This window comes from Musca autumnalis, unplaced genomic scaffold (assembly GCF_047663935.1).
Source record: "Musca autumnalis isolate F117 unplaced genomic scaffold, ASM4766393v1 scaffold_4, whole genome shotgun sequence".
NCBI lineage: Eukaryota > Metazoa > Arthropoda > Insecta > Diptera > Muscidae > Musca > Musca autumnalis.
The window spans coordinates 134470554-134483423 of record NW_027411977.1 but is presented as its reverse complement, the minus strand read 5'-3'; the positions used below and the strand labels follow the sequence as shown (position 1 = coordinate 134483423).

Sequence of the window (12870 nt, the reverse complement as noted above, 5' to 3'; positions counted from 1 at the left end):
TTTAATTAAATGCCATTACGATATATCAAAAATATAAAAGTTTCCACACGTCTATCGCAATTTTACAGTTAAAAAAGGTCGTAGTTAACATTGTAAAAATATCTATTTTTAATTACCGTTATTCCGTTCTGACTAACTATTTCTAATTGTTATATAAGCCATTAAATACAGTCAACATTCTAGTTCAATACTGTACTAAAGTTTTGTAGTTTCTTTCAAGTCCAATTTTTTTATTTTCTGCACGATAGATCGGTACTTTTTCCCACTGTACGTAAGCCTTTTCAAGCTTTTGTAAATCCCCCTCTATGAAGACAAGTAAAATAAGACAACAATAGCAGATGATTCTTTTGCATTTTGTTAATATTAACTAATTAAATATTTATTTAATTTTATTTATTTATTAAAATTACTTATGGTGTAAAATAATTTCATTAGTTTTCTCTTGAATGCAGTTTTAGTTACATTTGTTGTAGATAATAAATGTGATTTTGTATACACAGCAAAAACCTCCGTTTGTAATGATAATCAAAAATACATAACAATAGAGATATTCGAATAAAATTATCATTTTACATTGACATTGGTATTTATTTTTCTTTTTAATTTTTTATGTTTTTTTTGGTATTTGTACAAAATATAAATCAATTCAATATAAAACTTTTGTTCTCATTGACAATGGTGTTTGAAATAGAGAAAACAAAGAGGCAATTACTTGTATTTAATTTTGTATATTAAAATTTATATTTATGTTAAGAACAAAATGATATATTTTTATTTTTATAATTTTGTTTTTGTATATGTTTAAAGGAATCTGTAAAGGATATGGACTCATTATTGTTTCAGTTTTTAGTTATTTGTTTTTTTACTTAAATGCATTTTGAATACTAGACGTAAACACCGGCACAAAAACGTACGTTGATATACAAACTGCAACAAAAAAACTAAAATTGTTTTTTATTAAAAAATAAAAATTCTTTTACATATTTATTAAAAAAGAAATACTTAAAAAAAGAAATTATAATCACACGCAAATAAACAGTTCATAAAACTTATTTAAAATTACTTAAGATTGATTAAACATTTCTTCTCACACACAAAATACATTTTGATAACTTAACAAATATTATACAAATATTGTTGCAAAATTATTAGATATAAAACATAATACATTATAAGAAGAAGTATAAATAAAATATTGCAATTATGGAAGAAACTTGAAAATTTTGAAAAAACACAATTTCATATAAAATGACTTAGATTATAAAATCATAGAGAAAAAACATTAGATTTTCTATAAAAAAGAACAAATTTCTATAATGACACGGTGCTACAAAAATGTAAAAAATAGTTTTATGCTTCTAATGTGGTTTACCATATAATAGGGACAATACTAAGGACACTGCAATTTTCTTCTAATTTTCATTACTACCCCCAAAAGCAAGATTATGAAAAAATATGTTTTTCGTATTGAATTAAAAATGCTTCAACGTAAACATTTTCTCTCGACTGAAAATGTGTGACATTACTTGGAGAGATGATCATAATTTGGAGAGAACAAATAACAACCTACTCATTGACGAACGTCTGATCCATACAGATTTATGAACTAAAATAACGATTTATGTTGAAAAGGCATGAACATATTCCAGCGCTCTACCAAATAAATCAACGAGCCCAGCACAGTACATGTTACAAAAATATATGGTATTAAAAATCTCAAACTTTTTAAATCTACAGTTCGCACAGTTTCGCTGTCATCACATCTAGCTTTAGACCCACCAATTTAACGTTTCTTAGGCGAACAAAATAGCTTTGGGTTTTTTTTTGAACATTTGGGTCATTGGAACGAGGATTTAGAAAATTCCGAAGAAACATATATTTTGGACAATCTCTGTACTCTTTAAGCCAAACTTCAAACTTTGGTAAAATAATGGGAAATGATCCAGAATATACAATTGATCTTCGAATTGATCTTGATTGATTGGTTGAACATTATCGATGTGTAAAACGCTGGAAACGCGAAAATTCTTCAATTTATAATTTTTAAAAAAAGTTATGATAGTCGAAAATGTCATGTACGTACATATGTACATACATACATGTAAAAAATATAAGAAAAATTACAAACTTCAATAAAACAGAGAGATAGGTCATCTAGAAAAACTGAAAGGTTGAAACGATGAGAGATAGTGTTGTAAAATGGCTTTATTGCCTCTTAAGCCGATATTGTTAAGTTCCAAACTACATTTAAATTGGTAAAGACAAAAATTGTAATATGAGCCAAAAGACAGGCTGCATTTTATATTAAAAACTTCCCAAGACAACACATCAAACTGCATCTAAGCCAAAACTATTTAGGACCTTCTTGGAGGATGTTCCTTTTGTAACTTGTTCCGATATAGTTCAGCTTCGAAATATTTTCAAGTTTGGCAAAATTAAACACAGGGATGGTGTACCAGAAACTGTTTATGAAATGCCTTTCGATATAATACATATTACGACGGAAACGTCGTATACCTATATGCATAAAGATTTGTGACCGAAGGGGAAATAGATATTGAATTGAAAAATGTTGGCCTGTTCTTTTACAACTTACAACTTTAGTACGCATTTTTAGAAATTCTTCCTCCTTCATTTTCCGAAATCGAAGACAATTGTAGTGACTTTCCCTAGACATATAAGAATTAAATAATTAAAAAAAGGAACCAGAAGGACTGAATTAAAATTTTCGTAATTATCGACTCCACTGTAGACTAATGTAGAACGATATAGAATACGATAGTGAAACCCAGCGACTATGTTAAATACGTCTTTGGTGAATCATCAGACTGAATGTCTAACCTTTCTATTTTATGTGTAACAATTTGACGAAAAACATGAACTTGTAGATTTTGAAGAACCAGTAACACAATGGTCGAAATCGTCACAAACCTATCCAAAACCAATATGTTCTTGACAAAAGAAAATTTGTAGTGGTTGTTGGTGGTTTCACACAAAATATATTAAAATGCAGAAAAATACCCGGAAGGTCTCTTAGAACATCACGACCGAGCCAATGGTCTGCAAGGATGTCGAACTGAATTTATTGAATGATTCACCCTCATCACTGACAGACAAAATGAGATGAGTCTGGTAGTAGATGACAGAGAAGATATTCTAAGTAGGTGGAAAAAAATTGTAGAAACAATTGCAAGCAACTCAGGGAAGAAAAGAGACCTAAAGTGGCTGATTCGTTGTGATTAAATATTATGTTCCAAAAAAGTCGGCCCCGAAAATCCCAAGCAATACGCAACAAGCGTTGGCGTTACTAAAGTGCTAAAATGCCGATGGTAATTTTCAGAACTGTCGTCTAAAGATACTGTTAAAGTGATGACCTATTTGAGGCCTGACTGAGGTAATCGTGAAGATTGTTTCGATGCTCGTCAGTGCTGGTAACTCAGAAACCAGAAAAATATGTTCCTTTGAAATCAGTATGATACTCGAAAGAAGCTTACGCCCAACGAGAACAATGGTCCTAAAATTTGTTGGTTCATACTTTCCCTATGAGCAAGCCCGATACCAAGAAAAATGGGTTTATGGTTATCTTGAGGCCTTTTTCCTTTTTAACAACATGAGACTATCTCTTTTTGAACATCACATCCTTTAAAACGTTGTATATGAAGTTTACTACTTTGGCAACTTAGAAAACCTAAAAATATTAATACGGACAAGAGACGGTCAATCTGTCAATGTCCGAATTAAACTGAAATATTTCTGCTCGTTTACGTTTTAAGTTCTAGTTTGAGATTCTTTGCACATTGAATTTATATATAGCCTGCCTTAATAAACTCATAGTTTTAGAGAGTCGACGGGTCAACAGATTCGCAATAATTTGATGACAACCGAAACAACCCATCGTACTGTGTTATTAAATTTGTGCACCACAACTTTATTGCGATTTGAATTTTTATTAAGAAAATCAATTAAATTTGGTACGTGAGTAGTTCTACCTATTCACTAACCTCAGATGTGGACACCAAAATGTTTTACATGTTTCAGACTTTTTTACTTTTTATACGGTACGGATAATCTGCGATAATCTCTGATAGAAGGACATGCCTAAATCGACTAGGCATACATTTCGAGGTATGAAAACAACCAAAATGTATATGCAGAGGGAAAACATCAATGTTATAATATGCAAATTTATTTCGAAATGCATTTTTAAATCCTTTCTTACTTAGTATCGAAATAAGAGCTTTTTTTTAACTTTTGAAATCCACTACCGATACTAAATTTGATTTTTGGTTAAGGGGTTACCCTTTAGAAAATTATTGACTTATTCTGAAGTACAGGTAGCATAGAGTATGTCGCAAACAATTTCAAGTCGATCGGAGCAAAATTGGCTGAGATATAACCTTCAAATTGAAGAACCCGTTGTGTTTTGTGTGGAGAGACGCAACTTATAACGTGTTTATCTCGAAATTGCAAGAAGAAGACGTACCCAACGATAGCTCGAAAACGAATGGACCGATCCTCATATATTCTGGTGAGCTTTTTAAATACAAACAAATCTTGTCTTTAACCGAGACGTATGTTTTTTTTTTTTGTTAAATATTTTTGCCCGTATGTTGGGCAAAAAGGTCAAATTTTTCGTTAAAATCGAAATTTTGACTGAAATTTGTGAACTGTCTAGATCGGCCCATTCATTTTCGTGTTATCGTTGGCACCGCAAAACTCTTTTACAAAAAAGGGTTTCGCAGGTAGCCATTTACCACAAGACTATGCAATACTTACTTGTCAACAACAAAAATTCAAAAAGTAGTTTATGATGCCCTCTTTCAGTTGAAAGAAATATAAACTTAAAAATATTGGTAGTTTCTTTGAAAAAATTAGTGAAAATTGATTTTTTGGTCGGACAACTTGGTGATAACCCATTAGGCGATGAGTTGATTTTTTATGTTGAAAAGTAAAAGAATCGCATAGACTTTTGGTTATGACGAAAAAAGAAAGTACCACTTTCCATGGTCGATTTTTCAACTTTCCAGGAAAAAAAATATTTTTTTGAAGGAATGTCAAAACATGGAGGTGTCTATATTTTAGTTGAAGATAAAAAATTTGGCTTTTAGTTAAACATAAAAATTTAAATATCCGTATCTTCGGGCGATGTTTAAGACTTTTACCCTTAGATACAGTCAAAGTCTGCTTTATGGCTTTGTACATTCTAAAATTTCATGTTTAAAAATGGTTTTGTGGCCCCATGATGAATAATATTGACAAAATGGGGGACCAATAATATGCATTAAAAATTTTTAAAATCGATTAAGAAGATGAATTTGAGTGGAAAAGAAAAAAAATAAAGATCAATTTATGACTTATTTATAAAACTGAAAGATCAAAAAGTTTACATTTTTGGTGAAGAATAAAAATTAGAATTGTTAATTGAAAGTAATGAATCTAATGTCGACTTTTGTTTTGGATTATGAATATCTATCTTCGGTCGATATTGAACTGTTTTACCATTGAACACTCTCATAGTTGTACAAGCTATATAAACAAATACATAGCTTTTGCAATAGGTAAGTACAACAAAATATCTGTGCGGCTATTTGATGACTAAGAATTTTGGAAAATTTTGTCTTTAACGTCGAAGTCTACCACCTTAATGGGACTAAAACTTTTTTCTTAACTCTGACAAATATTACAAAAAAGACAATCACGATATATAACACATTCCAGTCGTAATCTAACTTTTGGAGGTTGTATTGCTAATTTGCAAACTAACGTTTTAATTGCACATTTACTTTGCAAGTATTTTTTTTTTTGGTTGAAGCACAGTGTTATGATTGTTGGCGCTTTGAGGGGTTAAACTAAGAGTTTTATGCTTTTAAAATTAAAAATAAAATTCTTAAAAAGACAATAAAAATAATAATTATATTATATAAAAAACAAAATAATAATTAAAAAACAGACATTTGCAGCACACATGCAGTTATAATATTTTTTAGTTTTGTTTTTGTTGTTTCATTACTTATATGTATGTATATGCTATCATTTATGTATAAACGACAATAACACTAGGACGACGATGACATTGAAGGAAGATTTCAGCATTGGATGTGAGTGTGTGTGTTTTGGATTATATAACAACAATCGGAATTTAATGCACTTTTAGAAGAATTTTTCAACATCCTTAACCATCCGCTTCACATCATAGTCCTGGTATTTCTGCTTGCTGTCGCCTATTCGCTCTTGCCGTGGTGATAGTATAGTTTGGTTTAGAGGATTTTTTATATTATGCTGCCAATAGATTTCGTATATTTTTAGGCGTATTCTCTTCATTAAGATGTTTTGTTGTATATCGCAGAGCATTTAATAGGGGTTCAGCTTTAATCGCTGGCTGTTGTTGTAGAAGTCTTACACATCCCTTGACATCGACATGAGCACCGCGTGCAAATGCACCAACTGGATGAACATGATCATAGAGTATGACAAGACCAACCATTACTCTAAGGACAAGCAGGTGGGTTTCTTCACGTTCGATTTGTTGAAGAAGTTTACTGGAAAAAGTTAAAACAAATGGTTTAAGATTAATATTAAGTAATATTCGAATGTTATTTAATAGCAGCTAAATATTAAAAATGTCGAAATATTGAAGTGGTAAAGAATGCTGAATGAAATTAATAAATTTTAAAAAATGGGTAGGCTAATTCCGTTATTAAATCAAAAAAGACCTAGCAAAGCAAATTCATAAAGTTAACTTCAAAATCTACAGCAACAATATAACCGTCATGAGGCAGCAAAAAGGCATGTTCGATTTTGAATAAAATGTTAATAACAGGACAACTAATTGCAAATCCCGAAAAAATCGTAATTTTCTATTCTGTATATTTTTTCTACTCGAAGCTGCTGTTGCCGAAAAGGAGTTTAAAGCCATGCCGAATAGTAGTTGGGGAATCTCTATTCACTTACTACTCTCTATTCACTTACTACTCTCTCTTCACTTACTACTGATATTCTCCCTCAATCATCATGTGTTTGTGTTTGTATATTTTTGTTCAGCATGGGAGCGGCAATATATCCCGTGCCGGGTTTCATCCATGCCGGGTTAGAGAAGAACCCCGTCCCATGGATTTGTTCCGTTTGCCAGATCTGCATTCATCGTCCTCGTAGAAATACAAGACCCCCGCAGTCTCCCCAACAACAACTAACACAGTATCTAACACCACATATTGTTGTTCAGCCCTCCGGAAATACATCGTTCTTGCAATTTAATTGCAGCGGTCTTCGCAACAATGTCTGTGAAATTTGAGGCTTTATGAGTCGGAGGAACATCGTGGTTGCCGCTATCCAGGAAACAGAGTTCAAAATCTCGTGTGGCTTGCAACATTTGCGATGGTTACAACGTTTTGCGAAAGAATCGTAGAAGAAGCCGAGGAGTAGGACTTGCCTTCCAGATACATATCTCGCTTGAGCTTGGCTCTAGTGACCCATACATGGAACGTATGCGTATGCGGGTATCAGTAAAGTTTGGAACTGCAGAGGTAGAGTTCGTTAATGTATACATACCGCCCAACATAATCCCGCTTTTGGAAGGTCATAACCGACTGGTCTTAGGGGACTTTAATGATCATCATGAGTTGTGGCATTCCGTCCTAGGCTATGACCAGAGGGGTACACGCTGGCCGAGTAAATTGATAGTTCCATATTTTTTACGATGAACGGGGGCGATCCTACGAGGGTAAGGGGAGATTGCAAGAGCTCGCTAGACATAACCATTGTGGCACCCGGTCAGGTAAATTAAATGCCCTGGAAACCCCTTATTTCCCATGACTCAGACCATCTTCCAATCATCGTCCCGTAAACAGTCCACACGACTTCATATCCTCAAACCACCGTACTTTTCTGAATTATAGAAAATCTGATTGTCCAGATAATTTATGAATCACCGACTCAGGGAGCTAGCTGCTCATTTCCTTAGATCCTCGGGTAGCTGAGATAATTTTCCGGGATATCATCACTTCTACAGCCGCTCGATACATAACTGCTGGTTGAATGCCCGAAATCAGACCAAATTTCCCAGAAGAGGCGACGGGACTAGCAAATGAGTGTGATGAGCTTCGTCGTACGAACCCTGAAGATCCAAGTTCTTGAACTAGTAGGCGAACATAAGCGGAAAAAGTGGCTAGACCACCTGATGCAATGCAGCATTAGTCCAGGATTACGTAAATTGGGGACAACGATTAAATCACTCTCGAATCCGAAAAATAAGGATGGTACAACGCCTGTTACTAGCAACTGCGCAACAGCTACAGGATAAAGTCCCTGTTGTCGCTAGTAGATTTTAGAGGCACTTAACCTGTCTCCTGATTCTTTATGGACACAATCTGCCCAGGTTGTAAAATTTTTGATTCTGGTCACAGAGGAATCAGAACCAGATAATTGAGAAGATATGCTAACGTTCTTATTTGCATTGCTACAACAAAAACATTTTTCAAATTATTTAAAGTATATGCATCATTCTTGACCATAACTTCAACATTTCGACATTTAACATGCACATCTAATATTTATACATATTTAGAAAATACTTACGGGTTTTCCAACATTCTCAGACAGACTTTAGCCATCGTGCCTAATGTTTCCGTTGTATTGTCCACATCATCGGCATTGTCGGCAACAAACTTCGAGGTAGCTTCGCTTAATACTTTCAACATTGGCGTGGCATGGGCATAAAACAGCGACATACGATTTGCCAATTCCGTGCTCACCAGCATATTATTTGTCGCATCGATACGTTGCCGACTTACAATACGTCTGTAATAACTGAAATCATTTTGTATCGCAGGTGTTTTCATCTGAAAGTAAAATGTGAACAGGGAAAACAAAAACAAGGATTAGTTATTTTATTATGAGATAATTAGACAACGGATTTTGCATATTAAAAAAAAATCAAATAGAAAATTTCTGATATTTTCACATGTTTTTGAAGATATTTTGTCATATACATCTTTACAGAATCTATAAAAAAATCGAAAATTTGCATGCCATTGCGTTGCTGTACCGAAAGAATCTTTGTCTCCTCATGTAGATGGTCCACTGAAGACATACGGAGGCAGTTCTCAGGGCGGCATTGTTATAGTTTTGAATATTTTTAACTCTCGTTGCACTGATAATTGCGGACCACATTGCGCCACATAGCTTGCAACAGACCTACCTATCGCATTTGTACTGAAAAGGTTTCTTTATCTGCACCCCAAATGCTGCCGGCTAGAGACTTGAGGACTTTGTTCTTACAACTCAGCTAATCGCAGATTGACGTGACATGGACTTCTTGTTCCTGAATTATACGTACGACTCACGTCCATAATTGATTAAGTCTAGCGCCACCATCACTGTTCTATCATACGGCTTGCTCTGGTTGAGTCCTCAACTAATATGTACGGAACCCATGCCGATGATCAGCAACTGGTTAGCTGTTGTTGACGCTGAGACCTCAAGGGTCTTTGTTACTGGCGACAAACACGACAATGGTCTGTACGATTCACCTTTATTTGCATCCTTGTCTGGCTTCAGTAGCGGGACAACCAGTCTTCGAGAACGATGTGGGTGGCTAGCGACAGGTTGAGAACTGTTTCAGCATTACCATGGAGATTCCATCAGTGCCGAACACTTTGGATGATTTAGCGTTGCTGATGACATTCGCAACATCATCCAGTGTAAAATTGTGGTGGTTCATACTCGGCAGGAAGAGATCAAAAGCGACTTAGACAATGACAATGGTTGCGTAAGCGAATATATGCCTACCTCATTCAAGTTCGACTCCTTGGCCGTCATCTTCCCAAGCAGAGACGCATGGGCTGAGTGCATATCTCCTCTGGACGGTCTGGCAATATACACAGACGGGTCCAAGATGGAAGAAGGTACTTTCGTTGGCGTCTACTGCGAGAATCCACTAATTAAAAACTCATACAAACTATACGATAATTGTAGTGTTTTTCAGGCGGATAGTCTTGCTACCAGGAAAGCAGCTGAATTGGTGAAATGTCTTGAAGGCATCCTTACAGGACCGGTGACTATATATGTCGATAGTCAAGCGGCCCTCAAGGCTCTCATCGGCAAACTTCGGAAGATCTTCAATGAGAGAACACATCAAAGATGGCTATTGGAACCTGGTTGTAGGGTATCCAATGCGATCTGGCCTGTGGTTTCTTATCGAAGAATTGCTTCCCTCCTCTCACTTGATAAGTTAGGGATGAAAATTGCGGTGGGACTTATAACAGGTCACTGCAGAGTGAGATCTCTAACTTCAAAATGGGACGACAGTGGCATTGACTACTGCAGACTATGTGAAGATGCGGAGGAGATAGAGACTGTCGAACATCTGCTTTGTAAGTGTCACTTGTTGCAAACAAGGAGATACCGAACACTAGGTAGATATGAGATAGACACTCTGACCTCCTTGTCTAATATAGATTCCATCGTCCTACTCAACTTTGCCAAACATCTATCATGGCTTGGCAAAGGTCCTCAACCACTAATCAGACTCTTTCTTCTTTTCTAGCACATTCTCATCCATGCCTTTGCATCAAACTTTACATCTTCATCCTATCTGGGCTGCACCATCAACTCATCATCTCCACCCTATCATCCTCATCTCGCCATACTGCATCAACATCCTCACATCTATATCATCTTTAAATCTTCAACAACAGTCTACACAGGATGAACACAATAGACCAACGATCTCCGAGTGAATCAGTCACCTATTCTAAAACCTAACATAACCTAACTCTTCTTCTTCGCCCTGTCACTACCGGGGTGTCGATTAAAAAACTTGCGCACCTCTTCGGATCAGTCAGTGTAAATGGGCAAGACGAAGCTCATTACGATAATTTGCCGTCCCTAGTTCCTTGCCGGCAGCACTAGAAGTGCAGATAAAGAAACTTGTTTGTGGTAAGCTATGCGGCGCCAGTGCAACGCGATGTTAAAATATTCTAACCTGTCAGAATGCCGTCCTGAGAGCTGTCCTCATGTCTTCTTTGGACCATCTACATGAGGAGACAACGACTTTTCCAGTACAGCAACACAAAGGCATGCTTTCGTTGCGGTATTTGCTAGGGTGTTACCGTGAGATCCATCCTAATCACCATATGGTGGATAGGACCCCCACACCAGGAGGGAGAAATCTTCAAATCTGGAAAGAGAAGTCCAACGTTACAAGAGAGAACTCCGAGATCAAGCAGGTTTACATAGCATTCACAGGGATACAGTTGCAGATGACATAAACAACTATCGTGTGAATGCGGTCGTACGAGAACATCCCCCATCTATCGCAGCTGAGGAGCGTCAGCTGTCACGACAAACCAGAGTAATTTTGGCCCAACTACGCTGGCCGTCTGAATTCCTATCGCGCAAGGATCGATGATACCGAGCAAAACATCTGCCCAGCCTTCAGCACAGGCCCGCACGACATAATTTACATTTTCAACTGTCCCGCCAAACCTACTCAATTAACTCCACAAGATCTGTGTTTACATGTCATCGAAACAGTAACAGTAAACGTCCTTACTGCTACCCGAACATCTCTTAAACTAGGCCAATTAGCTATTCCATGATTAATGAAAGTGCGATGTTTAGAGGTGATGAAATCGGGCGGTCTGTTGATGGAACCTATTAATGGGAAGATGGTCTGAGCCAAGAGAAAGTCAGGTTGCCAGTTGACGTCATTTGTCAGATCAGGTGGCACGATGCGTATGGCTGGCGAATTCTAGTAGGGGCATTCTCATTGACCGTGTAAAACATAGATAGAGCCGAGGACATTCTATGTACGGTTCATTAGAGTCAGGCTCATGCGAGATAGGTCTATATGGTGCGATCCATCCACAGTACGTTGTAACCATCACAATGTTGTAAGCTGCAGTTGTAGTTGAGCTGCGACCATGATATTCTTCCGACTCATGAAATCCACAATTTCCTAGACCTTACCGCGGAGTTTATTGCAATTAAATTACAAAAAATGACAACCCCTGAGTGCAAATCTATTGATGCAATAGATGACCTTGTTTTATAAGGAGACGATACAGTCAGTAAATTGTCAAAATTTCAATTTCTACATACATATATCTCAAAAATGGTAAAACCTAGGAAAATATCATAAAGGACAATCTTGTAGAGAATTTTCACAGCTACAAAATTTTTCTAAGCACAATTTTGATAGGACTTGAGATTTCCCAGCAAAATCGCGAAAACCTAAAATAAACCTAAAAATGTGTACTTTGACCGCGATTTATTAAAAAAAACCCTCCAGCGATTTTTTCTTGTTTTTGGATTTTTCTCATCTATGAACATTGCTGTTTCAGAATCCGTAAAAACTTCCCAGGTGTAGGAGGATTTTTTTTAAAGTAAGTTAAGGCGCACCGTACATGAGACATTGTTTTATAAGTAGGCGATACAGTCAGTGCATTGTCCCAATTTGAACTTCTATATCTCTAAAATGGTAAAACCTACGAAAATATCATTAAGGTCAATCGTGTAGGGAATTTTCACAGCTACAATATTTTCTCTAATCCCCTTTCCATAGGACTTGCGGTTTCCAAGGAAAAATGACAAGTTGAATCGCGATATATTTAGAAAGTGCTCGGGCGATTTTTTTGGTTTATTGATTTTTCTCATCTATGAATATTGTATTTTCAGAATTCGGAAAAACTTCCCAGGTGTAAGCACCTTCCATTTAAAGTTGGCTCAAGAGCACCGTGTTATTTGAAAGATTGCCTTCTAGCGTTGGGTAATGAGCTTCCAAACCTATACGATTCCACAATCCATGCTCGTAACTTAAAAAGTGAGTTTAATTAAAATTTTGAAAAAATTTATACAAAATATGAGAATGAA

At 35.9% G+C, this 12870-nt stretch overlaps 1 protein-coding gene across 4 annotated transcripts in view; it reads right to left on the bottom strand.

Moving 5' to 3' along the window:
* Positions 1 to 342: 342 nt before the first annotated feature.
* The window catches only part of LOC141402523 (CYFIP-related Rac1 interactor B), a 148355-nt gene continuing 135827 nt past the window's right edge, over positions 343 to 12870 (bottom strand). For all 4 annotated transcript variants that reach the window (XM_073984003.1, XM_073984002.1, XM_073984004.1 and 1 more), the window contains 2 exons: positions 8575 to 8837; positions 343 to 6539 (listed from right to left, as the gene is read on the bottom strand). In XM_073984003.1, coding sequence (XP_073840104.1) covers positions 6275 to 6539; positions 8575 to 8837 — 528 coding nt within the window. In that variant the 3' untranslated portion in view covers positions 343 to 6274. The remainder of the gene's footprint in view (positions 6540 to 8574; positions 8838 to 12870) is intronic.